Consider the following 18,827-nt stretch of genomic DNA (forward strand, 5'->3'; position numbering starts at 1 on the left):
GGCCTAATGTCACGAGACAACAGTGTAAAGAATAAAATCAGTAGAATCATTCATCCCAGAACCACCAGCCTTGGAGCCAAAACGTCCCATCAAAACTGCCGAATCATCGGTAATGCCGCGACCCAAAAACCCATCAAGAGGGTGGTTGTGGGAGGACCGTTCATGGTGGTGGTGACCACCATCTTGACTTGCCGGAGGATGGTAATACAATCTTGCAGTTTGTGGGCAGTGGGAATGAAACCTTGCAGCTATTCTGACACCTGCATCCAATAATTCCATGTATTTTGCCATTTCTTGATTGGTTGATTGATTCCTTTCCTTTCTCTCTTTGATGATTTTATGACAAAATCTTCTTGGAGAAAGAGAGAGAGAGAGAGGAAAGGAAGAATAAAAAAGAGAAAAGAGAAATGAAAAAAAAATGGAATTTGTTAGAAAACGTCCCAAACCTCAGAGCCCATAAAATGGGAGAATGTTATGTGAATGCTTGTGAGGGAATTTAGGTCAAGTGTGTGTGCGTATATATATATATATAAGTTCTCGTCTCGTGGTCTTTCGGTGACTTTTCCTTGTAACGTTAATTTTGTGTTAATTGATTTGCGTGTTTTAAGCAATTTGTGTTTCTACCCTTGTAAGCTTATGTATCCTTGTTCTTGCCCCAAGCATTTGTGATATGGTATATGCATTGAAGTGTGGTTTCAATTAGGGTTGTTTAGTAATAGCCACTTTATAAATTTTCATTTCATTTTTTGACATACAACAGAAAAGCATTGATCGATTTCATCAATTTACTCGATTTTTTTTAATTAAAATTTACAGTTGATATCATATATATATGTTTTAACTCATTCTATTATTAATTATGCAAGAGTCAAACTCAAAAAATCTATTGATCACATTTGGTGTCTTATTCTCAATAATTTTTTACACACATACTAAAAGGAAATTGAAATGCAAATAGATTAAGTGTCTTATGGTATTTATTATATTCAAAATAATGAAGACAAATTAAGTTCTTACAAGGACAATAACTAGGAACTAAAAATCAAGTTTATAGTCTTTCCATTAGCTAAGAAATTTTGTTGTACATAAAAGATTCTATAAACAAAAACAATGATAATGTTCAAGACTCGAGCTTCAATGTTTTTACTTATGAAATTACGCTTTTAAGATCCCTTAGTAGATTTATCTAATTGACAAAATATATAGTTAAGAGATTGGAAAACTAATATACAAATGAGGATGGGTCCTGTTCGCCAATAGGGAAGAATACGAGGGCATATTTTAAAAGTTAAAGCTTCTTTTCGTTGTTTACTTATTTGGACCAAAAAAACCGCGTCAAGTTGGCACAGGCTGGCCATAACCGCCGCGTTCTGGTGACTGGTCCAACCGGTTGTTGGACCGGGTGCTGGTCGGTCAACCTCATTTCTGTTAATGTACGTAAATTGAATTTTAATTTATTTAGGGTGTCCTTGTGTAATTTATTATTATGAAATCCTCCCCAAAGAATCTTTGAATCTTTCATTTTGTAATGCTCCACTTATTTCTTTTTGTTATATTAAATTCTATGTTACTCAAATCTAGATGCATGCTCTTGACATTTTCGATATCTTAGAGATTTTCCCGAGTCTTAAGTCTTTAATAAGACCAACTAAAGTTCAAAAAGTTATAAAATGGTACAAGACAAATTTGACAACATTGCAGTTATGTAGAATAAACTTTCTTGTCATTTGAATTTCTTTTGTAAAATATTACTACTACTAATAAATGTCAGATACCGATAATCATGCACCCTTCTTAGTTTCTTGTATACTTTTTAAAAAATTTTTTGAATTAAGTAAAATAACAATTATGTATGGTAGTCAAAATTCATAATAAGGACAGGCAATAATCTTAAAAGGCTGTACAAGTAAATGTTATTGGCTAATAATTCTGTAAAATTCGTTTAGAAAGGGTAGTATGAAAAGTAATAGTAAGATGAAAAAAAAAGGATTTATGGAGCCACCACAGCCCAATTTTCAGAATATTTCACTTTTATCACTTATAGATTTCAAAATTTTTCAAAATGATATTTTTAGAAATAAAATATTTACCCCCATAAAAATGCTTTATTTGATTGATGATTTGCGGGGTGTCCACTTCCCCAGAACTATTTGTAATTTCTGTTTTAATATATTTCATCTTTTATTACAAAAAAAAAGAGAGAAAATTTTGGAAATATAGAGATTCTAGAATGTCAAAGATGCCGTTCTCACCTTACAAAATATGTCATCTTAACAACGTTGAATGGTTCGCTTTTATAGTATTAGACCAATCACGCCGGTAGGTTGCAACTTGCAAAGCAGGTAGGAAGTCCTCTGTTTCCAAGTAGTACCTGCACTAGTAAGTTTCGTTTCTCTTTTGAATCTTGCCAACTCTATTGATTGGGTGATTACATTAGTCAACTTGTCTGTCCCCAATCTTACAAAAAACAGTCACGTGGAAGTGGAATCAATTATTTAAAGTGTGAGCATATTTTTTTCTTTCAACAGTCGAAGAAACACACACACACTAACCTAAACCTATTCCCAAATTCCACCTCAAAAGCGGTAACCAATGAGGGGACCTTGGGGACTTAAGTAGTGAATACACACACCTCAACTAATCGATGTGGGATAGGGGATTGGGGGAAAGGGAACACCGAGTAACTGGGTTAGACCGCTGACTAGCTTTTACCTCTCATGTTTTTCCTTTTTCTTTCAACAGTCGGAAGAAACACACACACACACTAACCTAAACCCATTTAAAGTGTGAGCATATGTATTTGAAAAATGTAGATTCCAATATTATGCTAATTAAAACCACAAAAGAGGGAGTCTGGTTTCTTTAATCATAAACTAGTTTTGTATCCGTTCGTTGAACAGGAATCATCGAAAAAAAATAAACTATTTAGTTAATTTTATAAAAATGTCGATATAAAATACAAATTTAATGTGTAATCTATTATAACTTGTCTTAAGTATATTACTATGTGCGCATTGTAATATAAAGTATTCTTATAATATAAATTTGAACATCTAATTCAGTGAATAATAATTCAAAAATGGAAAAAATAACATTCAACAATACCATAACATTCAAAAACTTGAAAATAAATAAAAAGTGCAGTAAATAGTATCAAATAATATTCTACTCTTCAGAAACTTGTTTTTGTTTTTCTTCTGTTTGAACATTCTCATCGATTTGTCTGTGTAACTCAGCATTTATTAATTTTCCATTATCACTGCATGATAGCAAAGCAGGATAACTAAGTATAAAAAAATAAATAATTTATCGCATTTAAGATTATGTATAATAATACGTAAATATTATAATTTAAGAAAGTAAAACAGTATATTAAATCTACCTTCTCATGCAAATCTTTTTATGAGGATTCCCTTCCTCTGTAGTTTTTGTTGAATCCTCTGATGAATGATTCATATGAAGTGTATTGAAATGCTGTTGATTAGAATCATCTGTTGTACTAATTGGGATCTGGGAAGAAGATGCTTCAGATTGATATTTGTTGTCGGTTCCACCAATCTGATAATGATATATCAAAATTAAAGGCAAAAATATTATGTGAGATATAATATGTGAAATATAAGATAAATTTATTACACATTGCCTGTGAAAGCATGAAATACGTTTCTCTCTTGAAATCACAGTGGAACCATCTAGTCACTGTAAATCTATTACTATCTTGTTCCAAATTGTAATTGTTCAACTTGATTTGGAACACAAAAGGTTTCCACGTGATCTTATTTATAATTGATGACACGATTTCATTGCTAAATCCTTCCTGAAAATGAAATGCGTAATAGATTTTTTTTGTTAGAATATTCAACGGCTGAGATAAGTGTCGGATTCTCTACTATTATTAAAAATATTTTAAAAAATTAGATATAAGTTTACCTTGTTAAATTCTTCAAGAACAAAAGAAAGTTTGTGTTCTATTATTCTTTCAGCCTCTTGATCAAATATATCAAACCAAGAACTACTGGTTGCATTACTTGCCAAGACTTTTAACATATACCTGTATAAATACACATATTCTAAAAGATATGTTTATGTAGATATTATAGCAATTAAAATGATAAAAAGGTTAACACCTACGACATACCTCAATTTAGGATACTTTACATTTTGATTGCAAGCATTACACAGTTTAGAATACTCCATATTTTTCTTACAATACGGGGCCTTGGATGTTGACTACTGTCAACATTTGAGAATATTCCTTGGATGTCGACTACTGACAGCATTGATAGTGGTAGCTAATATTCTGAATGTAGATAGAATTTGCTTCTAAACTTCTTGATTATGGGAGCAAGGAATTGATGTATTCTGCAAACCACTTTCATGGCGCTATTTATGAAGCATAGACTATAAGTGTATATAGCCAATAGTTGCCGGAAGTTCATGTTGTTTAAGTGATCAGGTTCCTGACTCTCTTCTATTTAAATTATGTTGGTAAGACATAAGGCTGGATACTTTTTAAAAAACCTTGTGAAACCATTCTCCAGTGGATAAATATTCTCAAGTGGATTAATTAAATAAACGGCCAGAACCTTTTAATTAACTAATGAATTTGCAAATATATCTAATAGAGATATTTATGTCTCTTGTATTTATATCGCATTACTTTCCAGTGCCTTTTGTTTTTTGTTGTTTTTCCTAAAGGCAAATTAACAAACATCTTAGCATATGATCACAAAAATCAATTAACAAACATGTTAGTAAGAATCCTACAAAAATAACGATGAAAGTACTTGTTTAAATCCTAAACAAATAGAAAATAAAACAAAAAAAAAATAAAATTCAAGATATGTTACTAAACTCTTACATTTGAAGATCAACATGCCTTTTTTAAAAAAAATATGTATTGAAAGAAGATGTACCAATAATCAAGAGGAGTGAAAATCTAAAATCGATACTTTAATTTGCCAACCGCTTGTACTGAAAATACCTAACCATGAATTTGATGCTTGAAATCAATATATTAGAGGTTATATGTAGTGTAGGCATAAGAAGTAAGAATCATATATATATATATATATATATATATATATATATATATATATATATATATATATATATATATGTAATAAAGTCGTATCCTCATTCTTATCTCTTTATGTTTTCTCTTTCCTACGTGGGTTAACGAAATGACAAATAGTTTCCTACGTGGCTTGCTCATTTTTTGTTTAGATATATATCAATTATTATTTCCTATAAGAATTCTTAATATTATATGATTCTTATTTCCTACACAAAAAGGGAATTGAAAAGTAATGCAATATAAATAAAAGAGACATAAATATCTCCAATTCATGCCAATAATTTGTGTACTGCATAGGGAACTGAAATAAATAAGAATTGTTATAATTACAAGAAGTAGAAAAGTAACTAATTTCAAAAGAAACCATTAATAACAGAAGTCAATATCTGATGTTGGAAATAGGATTCTTAATAAATTTTATTATTAAGTGCGTTATCAAGACATAGTGCATAGCACGAAATTTATGGAAAAGAAAAAGTTAATTGAATCCAATTAACTATATGTATTTGACCCGTACGGTCAAATATAAATTTCTATTTGAGCACGGGTTTGTAAATTCCTATAAACCCGTTCGTTGTTAATCAAAACATGCAGGTTATACTCATTGCTAAATTATAGGATTCACAATACATCTCTGCTCAGATGGTGGGGAGGTGTGTGGACCACACCATAGGAGTCCATGCACTTAAAGGACTCGATATAGTTGAGATGGTATTCAAGGTAGGTAAAATCTGTTTTGAAAACGCACTTTTATTTTCTATAAGAATTCTTAATATTATAAGGTTTTTATTTCCTATCCAAAGTTACGTACTTTAAACAACTTAAATCAAGATAAACCTGCTTTTAATTTTCTTATCAATATCTCTTTATATTCTTATCATTTCTTATTTCTTATGCCTACACTACATATAGCCTATAATATATTGATTTTATGCATCAAATTCATGGTTAGGTATTTTCAGTGCAAGCGGTTGGCACATTAAAATATCGATTTTGGGTTTCCACTCATCTTAATTATCAGGTACATCTTCTTTCAATACATATATTTTTTAAAAAAGGCATGTTGATCTTCAATTGTAAAAGTTTAGTAACATAACTTAAATTTTGTTTTTTTTTTATGAACACATAGGATCAGCACTATATCTTGAATTAGTAATAAATTTCTCTTATATTTCACATATTATATCTCACATAATATTTTTGCCTTTAATTTTGATAAATTATTATTAGATTGGTGGAACCGACAATCAATACTAACCTGAAGTATCTTCTTCCCAAATCCCAATTAATATAACAGATGATTCTAATCAACAACATTTCAATACACTTCATATGTGTGAGAACCCTCACTTTAAAATACAATTTCTCCAAATTATTTGCCTCATCCTATCCTTATCCTAGGATTTAAATCATATATTATATGCCCTTACATTATATTCTCTATATGTTACAATAATTTTCATGCATTACACTTCATTTCTTTTTATTTGAAGTAAAACATTTTTCTTGAGTTGATTTTAATTAATGCACCACTTGCATTTGTCCAAGTGTTCTTTTTAGTGGTAGAGACTTTATGTGAGAGATTATAGGTGCTAATTAAGTATTGGTACAATTGGAAAGGTTAAGATACCATTAGTCAAAGGTTAAGAAAGGTTTGGACAAGAATAGAACCATGTGGCAAAACCCTAGCCATGGGTTGGTTTGACTAAGGATTAGTAGACAACATAAAAACTAAACTTGGCTCTTTTTTTCCTTAAGATGGCCGAACCTCTTAGCCTCAAGAGAGAGAGAGAGTGAGTTCCATAACCTTGCTTTCTTACCCTAGCAAATCAAGAATAAAAATCAAAAGAGAAAGATTTGAGTTAGTAAGAGAGTTTCCTCCAACCCTAAGTGCTTGATTCAAGCTTGAAGCTTTACTTTGGTGGTTCAAACTCACTACAAGAGAGGTATATGTTCTTTAAATCTTGGTTTCTGATGATAGATCATGCACTTGAAGTGTTAATGGCAAAAATACAAGTTGTTTGGTTGAGATTTTGGGTTGGTCTCTTGAATTAAACAAGTAGTAGTTAAGTTTCTTAGTATGCACACCAAGTGTTTGATGAAATGTTTGAATTTTGTTCATGTTTGTTTATAAGGTATTATTATCTTTTAAACCTCTTTTGGGCTAGATCCACCACTTGATATGATGATTTGAGTGAAAAACATGTAAGGATGAAGGTTGAACAAATGTTGGAAATTGTGGGTTGTTGTTTTTTTGTTCTTGGCTGGCCGGTTCTTGAAGGAGGGGTTTTCCCTCAATTTTGTTGTTCAATTATGCCCTAATCAAGCCTAATAAACTATGTTAACTATTGGTTAAGCCTATGAGTGAGTTGGAATGGAATTGAAGCAAGTAAAGTGGTGCTTTTGAACCATTAGTAGTCTGTTTTGGATTCTTGTAATTATGAGACCATTGTGGTTGCCTTAAATCATGTTTGTGTGTCACGTTGTGAACTCCATTGATTCTAGGTGACTTGAATCCTTGTATATGATCACTTGAGGAGTGATTTGGGTGAATTTGGATCAAAACTAATGAAATTAGCCCCTAGAACTAGAGTAGTTTGGTATACGGTTAATGCTGATCCAGGGTTGGAAAAACAGCCACCTTGTCTGAGTTACTGTTGTCGATAGGGGATGAACAACAGTGTGAGTTTGGTACTGTTGGAAAGCCCTTCGAGTCTAGTTTCCAATGCCACTGACGGCACCTAATTCTGACTTTTTTACAGTGAGTTATGACCGTTTTCCTAAGACTGCCAGGGCAAGACTGTTCAACCCGAGGAGAAACTCTTAAGCCCGATTGGAACTTTTCTTTTGCCGAACTTTCATGCATCTACTAAACTTGTTTTCTTATGAACTTTTACCATGGTTTGGACCTTATTTTCATGACGGATTAAGTAGTTTAGACTATTCACTTGGTCTCTTAATGAGCCTAATTTAGTGAGGCATGAATCTAATTGTTAACGATTTCACTCGTTACCCTAGGTTTGGGAAACGAAGGTGATTGTAACTGAGACATTTTACGTCGATTGCTACTTTTGCTTGACATGTGAGTATTCCACTACCTGCTACTTGCTTATGTGAAATATCTGAATACTTGATTTACGACTGTTTGAGCCAAACTCTGATTTGATAAAAATGGAGGTGAGTGTGTACTTTATCGCACTCATCCTCCCTTACTTTTCACTGAGACTCTGTATACTGCTATTATGAAATGTGAATTCTCTATACGTGACTGTATTTGAGTTGTTTGAATGATATCCCATCAACCACTACTACTGTTTGGGTACCCAATCTCATAGGTGAGTCGGTCGTATCGAGCCAGCAAGGGTTTGGTCGAGAAGGCCGATAAACCTTGAGGACTGTTTACTGTACACTGAAACCGGTATACTCGAATATTACCTAAATACTGTTTATGGAGCGCGGGTCCGGTAGGGGGTTGATTGGTGGACGGAGACAGGTGAAAGTGGTGTTCTACGGACTTGGTATTCTGTGTATACAAGTGTTGACGGAGAGTCAATGGAGACATTTATGATCAAGCTCAAGGGGATTTTGGCTTTTGAAAGCCACTCGTATGCTTGAATTGAACTGTGATTAAATTGTTATTGTATCATACGGTATTTATTTGGTTATTTTATACCTTAATTTGGCTATGTGTTTACTTGCTTTACTTGGAACCTCACTGAGTTTTAGCTCACCCCACTCCCTTTGTTTTCCTAAACAGATCGGGGATGGACTAACAGTCGAGAGCCTTCTTAGCTTTATTTTGCTTGAACTTGTAACCTTTTGTTAAGACGACTTTACTTTTGACTTTTGTAAACTTGAATTCAAAAGTTCGACTTATGTTATGTAATTGTAGTACGGAGTGGTAAGTGTGACTTTTAGCTTGCCGTTTTAAGTTTGGAAAGTTGGTTTGACGGTTATGTGCCATTAGGGTTTGTACGATTTAGTTTGAAGTTATTTCACCAGTTATTTTGAGTTGCTAGTTCTTTGATCGACTGAGCAGCGGCGAGAGTTGGGCAGGCAGTCCGCTGATATCCTAGGGTTCGCCCTAGGGAGAGGTGGGGCTGTCACAGTTGGTATAAGAACCTAGGTTTGAATTAGTCCGGGCGAGTTAGAAATTTTCGACTTGAGGATTATATTTGATTATTTTCCTTAAGAGTACTAAAGTTTATCTACACTTTTGTGTAGGATGGACGGACATAGTGACCATAGTGATAGTCCAGTTGGTGAGCAGCCCCGTGGAGTACTCCCCATGATTAAGTATCAAATCCGGTCTGGATGAGTTAGAGTTTATTGGAGCCCGTCAAATCGCTATAGGCGTTGCGAATGCCGCCATACTTATGCCTACCCTAATGAAGTAGTATTGGCTGTGGTAAAAGAACGTAAGGAGCTTGCAAGGGATAATGCTAGGCTTGAAGCCGAAGTGAACCAACTAAGGGAAGCCAATAAGAGGCAAGCCGCTCGAATTAAGGAGTTTGAGTACAATGTGGTTGAAGGCCACGAGAGAGTTGATGACTTATTTGCACAACTTGGAGAAGCGCAAGAGCGCATGGTGAAGAGGGCCAGGAAAGCGAGGGTTAGAGCTGAATCAATCTTGAACATTTGTGATGAATTACTTGGAGAGGAGAGTGATGCAGCTTCTTATATAGGAGGCGAGTTCGGAGATGAACCCGCATAGTCTGGTGGGTCCACTAGTTCTACGACGGACTAAGTCTTTACTCTTAGGCTACAACTTTGGATGATTTTGACCTTTGTACATAGGAAAGTTAGGGGATGTGGTGACTCGGTGCTTATATAGTTTCTTTTTGACTACTTGTGTTAGGTTTTTGCTTGATATGACTATATCTGTACTTTTGGGGGCTCGTACTTGCTATTTTGGTCCTGTTACCTTGTAAATGACTGCTATGAGTCTTTTAATGTATAATACCTTGACTGTTGACCTTGATATTTGACTGTTGACTGTTGACTGCTGACTTTTGACTGTGACTTTGACCTTGACTTTGACTTTATTTCGACATTGATCTTAACTGCTGTGCATTTCACTCGCTTATTGTGATTCCGATTTCCATTTCTTATTTGACTTTTCAATATATATAAGCATCGATCGTATACCATATTTGCTTACCCTGTTAGTTATCATACGTGGGCACTAGGCCAGTGAGTAATAATGGAGACTAGACAAAGACGTACTCGGGGCCGTGGACGAGAATCCATGCAAGTCCAAGACCAAGGGAAGGAACAAGGTTCGGTGGCGAATCAAAACCATGGACCCCGAGGTGATGGGGGGGACCAAGTAGCAACAGCTATTAATCGAATGACTGATTTACTGGCCCGCTTGGTTGACCAGCAGGGTCAAGTACCTGGTAAGCAACAAAGGGACCCTGAAGTAGGCGAGGATAGGGCCCTGGAGCGGTTTCAAAAGTTTGCTCCTCCAAAATTTCTTGGAAGACCTGAACCTGAAGTTGCCGAGAATTGGTTCGAGCGAATGGAGGATATATTCGCCGCTTTGCATTACACTGAAGAGAGGCAAGTTACCTTCGCCGTTTTCCAGCTGGAAGGCGAGGCCCGTTCCTAGTGGAACGTAGTAAGGGCCAAGTGGGAACGGGAGCAAACCCCACGTACCTGGTTAAACTTCACTAGGGAATTCAATGAGAAATTCCTTCCACCCTTAATCTAGGAGAAAAGGGAGGACGAGTTTATTAAACTGCGCCAAGGCACTTCAAGTGTGGCAGAATATGAGACCCAATTCACCCAACTTTTCAAGTTTTCTCCGGAATTGGTAGTGAGTGAACAAAAGCGCATAAGGCGGTTTATACAAGGTTTGAATGTGAAAATCCAAAAGGATTTAGCTGCCGCTCAAATTGATACTTTTAAAGATGCACTTGAAAAGGCTTAACGAGTGGAGCAGGCCCGATTTCAAGTTCGGACCTTTCAAGCTAAGAGACGTGGTGCATCTAGTAGTACTCCTGGTCGAGGTGATCAGAATGTGCCACCTCCGAAGTTTGGAAGGGGTGCGAGTGGAGCCTGAACTGCGGGGACACCAAGAGGAGGAGCTCCATCTAGAAGAGCTCAAAGTGGAAGGGGACAGGGACAACAGAGGACTGTCTCCCAAGGAGTTCCCGCACCTACCACAGGTGCAAGCTGTGGATATTGTGGTAAGCCAAATCATACCGAGGATAATTATTGGAAAAAAATGAGGAAGTGCCTTGTTTGTGGAATTTTCGAACACCAGATTGCCATTTGCCCTGTTAAAAATCGTGACGGGAACGGGGGTACCCAGTCGAAAAAGTCAAATCCTAAGCAACCTACCGCCAGTGCAAGTCAACCTAAAACCTCTGCTAGGGTTTTTGTTTTGGGCCACCAGTGAGTTCCGGATTCCTCAGAAGTAGTGGAAGGTACGATCCCTGTGTTCCACCGCTTAGCTAAGCTTTTGATTGACCCTGGGGCAACCCATTCTTTTGTGAATCCTGCCTTTATGTGTGGTATTGTTGTGAACCCTGTTAAATTGCCATATGACTTAGAAGTTAAAACACCTATTGGGGATCAAAGCCTAATTACCAATATAGTTTATAAAAATTGCGAGATTTGGGTAGGAGAACAGAAGTTAGTGGGAGACTTGATAAGTTTAAACCTTAAGGGGTACGATGTGATTATAGGCATGGATTTGTTGGCCCGTTATAACGCCCAATTGAACTGTAAAACTAAGGTGGTGGAATTCTCGATATCCGAAGAGGCAACTTTAAGGTTGGATGTGAGAGGTAGGTTAGCATCGTCTGCGCTTGTTTAGGGAATCCGAGCCAGAAAGTTGTTGAGTAAAGGGGCACAAGGCTTCTTAGTCTTCTTAATTAATACTCTTGGAGATAAAGTGAAACTGAAGGATGTTTTAGTAGTGAATGAATTTTCTGATGTCTTTCCCGATCAGTTGAAATCGATGCCACCAGAGAGGAAAATAGAATTTAAGATCGATTTAGTGCCTGGAACTGCTCCCATTGCAAAAACACCATACCGAATGGCCCCCGCCGAACTTAAGGAATTGAAACTGCAGTTACAATATCTATTAGAGCGAGAGTTTATTCGAGAAAGTGAGTCACCGTGGGGAGCGCCTGTGTTATTTGTTAAGAAGAAGGATGGTAGTTTAAGTCTGTGCATTGACTATCGTGGCCTAAATGATGTTACGGTGAAAAATAAATATCTTTTGCCACACATTGATGAATTGTTTGACCAACTACAAGGAACAATAGTTTTCTCTAAGTTGGACTTGAGGCAAGGTTACTACCAGTTACGAATTAGGCAAGAGGATATACCCAAGACTGCCTTTAATTCCAGATATGATCATTTTGAGTTCGCCGTGATGCCCTTTGGTTTAACGAATGCTCCTGCCGCATTTATGGATTTAATGCATCGAGTCTTTAAACCCTACTTGGATCAATTTGTTGTGGTATTTATCGATGATATTTTGGTATATTCCAAGACTCAAGAGGATCACGAACAGCATTTGAGGATAGTTTTGTACACTTTAAGAGAACATCAATTATTTGTCAAATTTAGCAAGTGCGAGTTTTGGTTGGAGCAAATTTCTTTTCTAGGGCATATAATATCTAAAGATGAAATTTCTGTGGATCCAGTGAAAGTAGAAGTTGTAGCTGAGTGGAAACGCCCAGAAACCTCGACTAAGGTCCGTAGTTTTCTAGGTTTAGCCGGGTATTACCGTCGATTCATCAAAGATTTCTCCAAATTAGCCGGTCCTTTAACTGACCTGACCAAGAAGTATGGTCAATTTGTCTGATGTTCTAAGTGTGAAGCTAGTTTTCAGGAGTTAAAAAAACGGTTAACGTCGGCAGCTGTTTTAGTTTTACCAAATGGGAGAGATAGTTTTACTGTATATACGGATGCCTCAAGAGAAGGTTTAGGATGTGTTCTAATGCAGAATGGGAGAGTAATTGCCTATACCTCTAGGAAGTTAAAATCCCATGAGCGGAATTACCCCACTCACGATTTAGAATTGGCCGCTGTGATTTTTGCATTAAAGAAGTGGAGGTATTATTTATATGGAATAACTTTTGAGATGTACACCGACCATAAGAGTTTGAAATACCTATTCTCTCAGAAGGAGTTAAATTTGAGACAACGTCGGTGGGTAGAATTTCTTGAGGATTATGACTGTACAATTAATTATCACCCAGATAAGGCCAATGTTGTAGGGACGCTTTAAGCCGACAAGTGCAAGTAGTTGGATTGATGGTTAAGGAATGGAATTTGTTGGAGGAAGTGAGTGAATGGACCCCGCGATTAGACCGACAGAGGGTAATTTTCTGCAATATTACAGTAAGATCTGATTTGTTGGACCGAATTAAAGAGGTTCAAAGGAATGACTAGATGGTGCAAAAGTGGACAGAAAAAGCGCAAAAAGGGGAGTTACAAGACTTTAACGTAAGTTCCGAAGGTATCTTGAAATTTCGTGATCGAATAGTGGTACAACAAGATGAAGTGATAAAAAGGGATATTTTGAAAGAGGCACATCGATCTAAATATACAGTGCATCTTGGATGTAGTAAAATGTACTAAGATTTGAAAAGGCTGTATTGGTGGGATAAGATGAAGAAGGAAATTGCTCAGTTCGTCCAAAAATGTTTGGTGTGCCAACAAGTGAAAGCTGAACATCAGGAGCCCTTAGGTCTTCTGCAACCTCTGGAAATCCCTGAGTGAAAATGGGAACATATTACTATGGATTTTGTATCAGGGTTACCCCGTACCCAAAAAGGTCACGACGCCGTTTGGGTAATAGTAGACAGGTTGACTAAGTCTATTAATTTCTTACCTATAAATATGAAATACTCTTTGGAGAAATTGGCCCAACTATACATGGATGAGATTGTGAGGTTACATGGGATCCCTGTAAGCATTGTTTCTGATAGAGACCCACGATTTGTGTCTCGTTTTTGGCAACAATTACAAGGAACCTTGGGGACCAAGCTGAATTTTAGTACTACCTATCATCCCCAAACTGATAGACAATCGGAGAGGACCATTCAGACACTTGAAGACATATTGAGGACCTGTATTCTAGATTTTGGTGGAAGTTGGGGACAATACATGGCTCTAGTTGAATTTGCATACAATAATAGTTACCATTCTTCAATACAAATGGCACCGTATGAAACTCTTTATGGAAGAAAATGCCGTCACCAATATTTTGGGATGAAATAGGAGAAAGAAGGGTTTTAGACCCAGTTGCAGTACCATGGATCGAGGATGCGTATGAGAAAGTGAAAGTGATACGTCAGAGGCTCCAGACAGCTTAAAATCGACAAAAGAGTTATGCTGATAATCGACGAAAGGACCTAGAATTTGAGGTTGGGGACAAGGTATTCTTGAAGGTTACGCCACTTCGAAGTCTCACGGCGGGAAAAGGAAAGAAGTTTCAACCAAGATACGTAGGAGCATTCAAAATCCTCCAACGAGTTGGAAACGTGGTATATTGATTGGAGTTACCTACAAGTCTATCCAGGGTTCATGATGTATTTCACGTGTCCATGTTGAAAAAGTATCACCCAAATCCCACTCATATACTGAAGCCAGAGGAAATTGACATTGATGAATCTTTAACTTACGAGGAAAGGCCAGTGCAAATCTTAGATCGAAAGGTGAAAGAATTGAGGACTAAGCAAATACCATTGGTAAAAGTCTTGTGGAAAAATCATGAGGTAGAGGAAGCTACTTGGGAAATGGAAGAGGACATTCGCGCCAAGTACCCTGAACTATTCAGTGATCAAGATGAGAATTTCGAGGACGAAATTCTTTAAGGGGGAGAGAGTGTGAGAACCCTCACTTTAAAATACAAATTCTCCAAATTATTTGCCTCATCCTATCCTTATCCTAGGATTTAAATCATATATTATATGCCCTTACATTATATTCTCTATGTGTTACAATAATTTTCATGCATTACACTTCATTTCTTTTTATTTGAAGTAAAACATTTTTCTTGAGTTGATTTTAATTAATGCACCACTTGCATTTGTCCAAGTGTTCTTTTTTAGTGGTAGAGACTTTATGTGAGAGATTATAGGTGCTAATTAAGTATTGGTACAATTGAAAAGGTTAAGATACCATTAGTCAAAGGTTAAGAAAGGTTTGGACAAGAATAGAACCATGTGGCAAAACCCTAGCCATGGGTTGGTTTGACTAAGGATTAGTAGACAACATAAAAACTAAACTTGGCTCTTTTTTTCCTTAAGATGGCCGAACCTCTTAGCCTCAAGAGAGAGAGAGTGTGAGTTCCATAACCTTGCTTTCTTACCCTAGCAAATCAAGAATAAAAATCAAAAGAGAAAGATTTGAGTTAGTAAGAGAGTTTCCTCCAACCCTAAGTGCTTGATTCAAGCTTGAAACTTTACTTTGGTGGATTGATTTGGTGGTTCAAACTCACTACATGAGAGGTATATGTTCTTTAAATCTTGGTTTTTGATGATAGATCATGCACTTGAAATGTTAATGGCAAAAATACAAGTTGTTTGGTTGAGATTTGGGGTTGGTCTCTTGAATTAAACAAGTAGTAGTTAAGCTTCTTAGTATGCACACCAAGTGTTTGATGAAATGTTTAAATTTTGTTCATGTTTGTTTATAGTTATTATTATCTTTTAAACCTCTTTTGGGCTAGATCTACCACTTGATATGATGATTTGAGTGAAAAACATGTAAGGATGAAGGTTGAACAAATGTTGGAAATTGTGGGCTGTTATTTTTTTGTTCTTGGCTGGCCGGTTCTTGAAGGAGGGGTTTTCCCTCAATTTTGTTGTTCAATTATGCCCTAATCAAGCCTAATAAACTAGGTTAACTATTGGTTAAGCCTATGAGTGAGTTGGAATGGAATTGAAGCAAGTAAAGTGGTGCTTTTGAACCATTAGTAGACTGTTTTGGATTCTTGTGATTATGAGACCATTGTGGTTGTCTTAAATCATGTTTGTGTGTCACGTTGTGAACTCCATTGATTCTAGGTGACTTGAATCCTTGTATATGATCACTTGAGGAGTGATTTGGATCAAAACTAATGAAGGTAGCCTCTAGAACTAGAGTAGTTTGGTATACGGTTAATGCTGATCTAGGGTTGGAAAAACAGCCACCTTGTCTGAGTTACTGTTGTCGATAGGGGATGAACAACAGTGTGAGTTTAGTACTGTTGGAAAGTCCTTCGAGTCTAGTTTCCAATGCCATTGACGGCACCTAATTCTGACTTTTCTACAGTGAGTTATGACCGTTTTCCTAAGATTGCCAGGACAAGACTGTTCAACCCGAGGAGAAACTCTTAAACCCGATTGGAACTTTTCTTTTGCCAAACTTTCATGCATCTACTAAACTTGTTTTCTTATGAACTTTTACCATGGTTTTGACCTTATTTTCATGACGGATTAAGTAGTTTAGACTACTCACTTGGTCTCTTAATGAGCCTAACTTAGTGAGGCATGAATCTAATTGTTAACGATTTCACTCGTTGCCCTAGGTTTGGGAAACGAAGGTGATTGTAACTGAGACATTTGACGTCGATTGCTACTTTTCCTTGACAGGTGAGTATTCCACTACCTGCTACCTGCTTATGTGAAATATCTGAATACTTGATTTACGACTGTTTGAGCCAAACCCTGATTTGATAAAAATGGAGGCGAGTGTGTACTTTATCGCACTCGTCCTCTCTTACTTTCCACTGAGACTCTGTATACTGCTTTTATGAAATGTGAATTCTCTATACGTGACTGTATTTGAATTGTTTGAATGATATCCCATCAACCACTACTACTGTTTGGGTACCCAATCTCATAGGTGAGTCGGTCATATCGAGCCAGCAAGGGTTTGGTCGAGAAGGCCGATAACCTTGAGGATTGTTTACTGTACACTGAAACCGGTATACTCGAGTATTACCTAACTACTGTTTATGGAGTGCGGGTCCGGTAGGGGGTTGATTGGTGGACGGAGACAGGTGAAAGTGGTGTTCTACGGACTTGGTATTCTGTGTATACAAGTGTTGACGGAGAGTCAACGGAGACATTTATGATCAAGCTCAAGGGGATTTTGGCTTTTGAAAGCCACCCGTATCCTTGAATTGAACTGTGATTAAATTGTTATTGTATCATGTGGTATTTATTTTGTTATTTTATGCCTTAATTTGGCAATGTGTTTACTTGCTTTACTTGGAACCTCATTGAGTTTTAGCTCACCCCACTCCCTTTGTTTTCCTAAACAGATCGGGGATGGACTAATGGTCGAGAGCCTTCTTAGCTTTATTTTGCTTGAACTTGTAACCTTTTGTTAAGACGACTTTACTTTTAACTTTTGTAAGTTTGAATTCATAAGTTCGACTTATGTTATGTAATTGTAGTACGGAGTGGTAAGTGTGACTTTTAGCTTGCCATTTTAAGTTTGAAAAGTTGGCTTGACGGTTATGTGTCATTAGGGTTTGTACGATTTAATTTGAAGTTATTTCACCAGTTATTTTGAGTTGCTAGTTCTTTGATCGACTGAGCCCCGGTGAGAGTTGGGCCGGCAGTTCGCTGATACCCTAGGGTTCGCCCTAGGGAGAGGTGGGGCTGTCACAATATGAATTATTCATCAGAGGGTTCAACAAAAACCACAGAGGAAGGGAATTCTCATAAAAAGATTTACATGAGAAGGTAGATTTAATATACTATTTTACTTTCTTAAATTATAATTTTTACGTATTGTTATACACAATCTTGAATGCGATAAATCATTTATTTTTTTATACTTCGTGATCCTGCTTTGCTATCATGCAGTGATGATGAAAAATCAATAAATGCTGATTTGCACGGACAAATCGAGGAGAATGTTCAAATAGAAAAAAAACAAAAACAAGTTTCTGTAGAGTAGAATATTATTTGATACTATTTAGTGCACTTTTTCTTTATTTTCAAGTTTTTGAATGTTATGGTATCGTCGAATGTTATTTTTTTTATTTTTAAATTATTATTTACTGAATTAGATGTTCAAATTTATATTATAAGAATACTTTATATTACAATGCGCATATAGTAATATACCTAAGAAAGGTTATAATAAAATATACAGTAAGTTTGTATTTCATATTGACATTTTCATAAAATTGACTAAATAGTTTATTATTTTTCAAAAATTTCCGTTCAACGAACGGGTACAAAACTAGTTGATAAGAATATAAAGAGATATTGATAAAAACATTAAAAGTAAGTTTATCTTGATTTAAGTTGCTTAAAGTACATAACTTTGGATAGGAAATGAGAATCCTATAATATTAAGAATTCTTATAGGAAATAAAACCACAATCATCCAAATAACTATTTTTTTTGAAGAAAAGATGATTTATTAATTGAAATTAGTTACTTTTCTACTTCTTGTAGTGATAACAATTCTTATTTACTTCGGTTCCCTATGTAGTACACAAATTATTGGCATGAATTTGGAGATATGTCTAATAGAGATATTTATGTCTCTTTTATTTATATCGCATTACTTTCCAGTTCCTTTTCTTGGTAGAAAATAAGAATCATACAATATTAAGAATTCTTATAGGAAATAAGAATTGATATAAATCCAAACAAAAAAGGAGCAAGCCACGTAGGAAACTACTTGACATCTCGTTAAGCCACGTAGGAAAGAGAAAACATGAAAACATGAAGGGATAATAATGAGAATACGACTTTATTATATATATATATATATATAT

General features: G+C 35.9%; 1 protein-coding gene across 1 annotated transcript; it reads right to left on the reverse strand.

Annotated features, from left to right (window-relative positions):
• Window positions 1-9: 9 nt before the first annotated feature.
• On the reverse strand, window positions 10-291 carry LOC140036197 (uncharacterized). The gene has a single exon (XM_072077504.1). It carries the CDS (start codon window positions 289-291, stop codon window positions 10-12), a length of 282 nt encoding a protein of 93 aa, XP_071933605.1.
• Window positions 292-18,827: the final 18,536 nt, after the last annotated feature.

Source organism: Coffea arabica, chromosome 2e (assembly GCF_036785885.1).
Source record: "Coffea arabica cultivar ET-39 chromosome 2e, Coffea Arabica ET-39 HiFi, whole genome shotgun sequence".
NCBI classification, from domain to species: domain Eukaryota; kingdom Viridiplantae; phylum Streptophyta; class Magnoliopsida; order Gentianales; family Rubiaceae; genus Coffea; species Coffea arabica.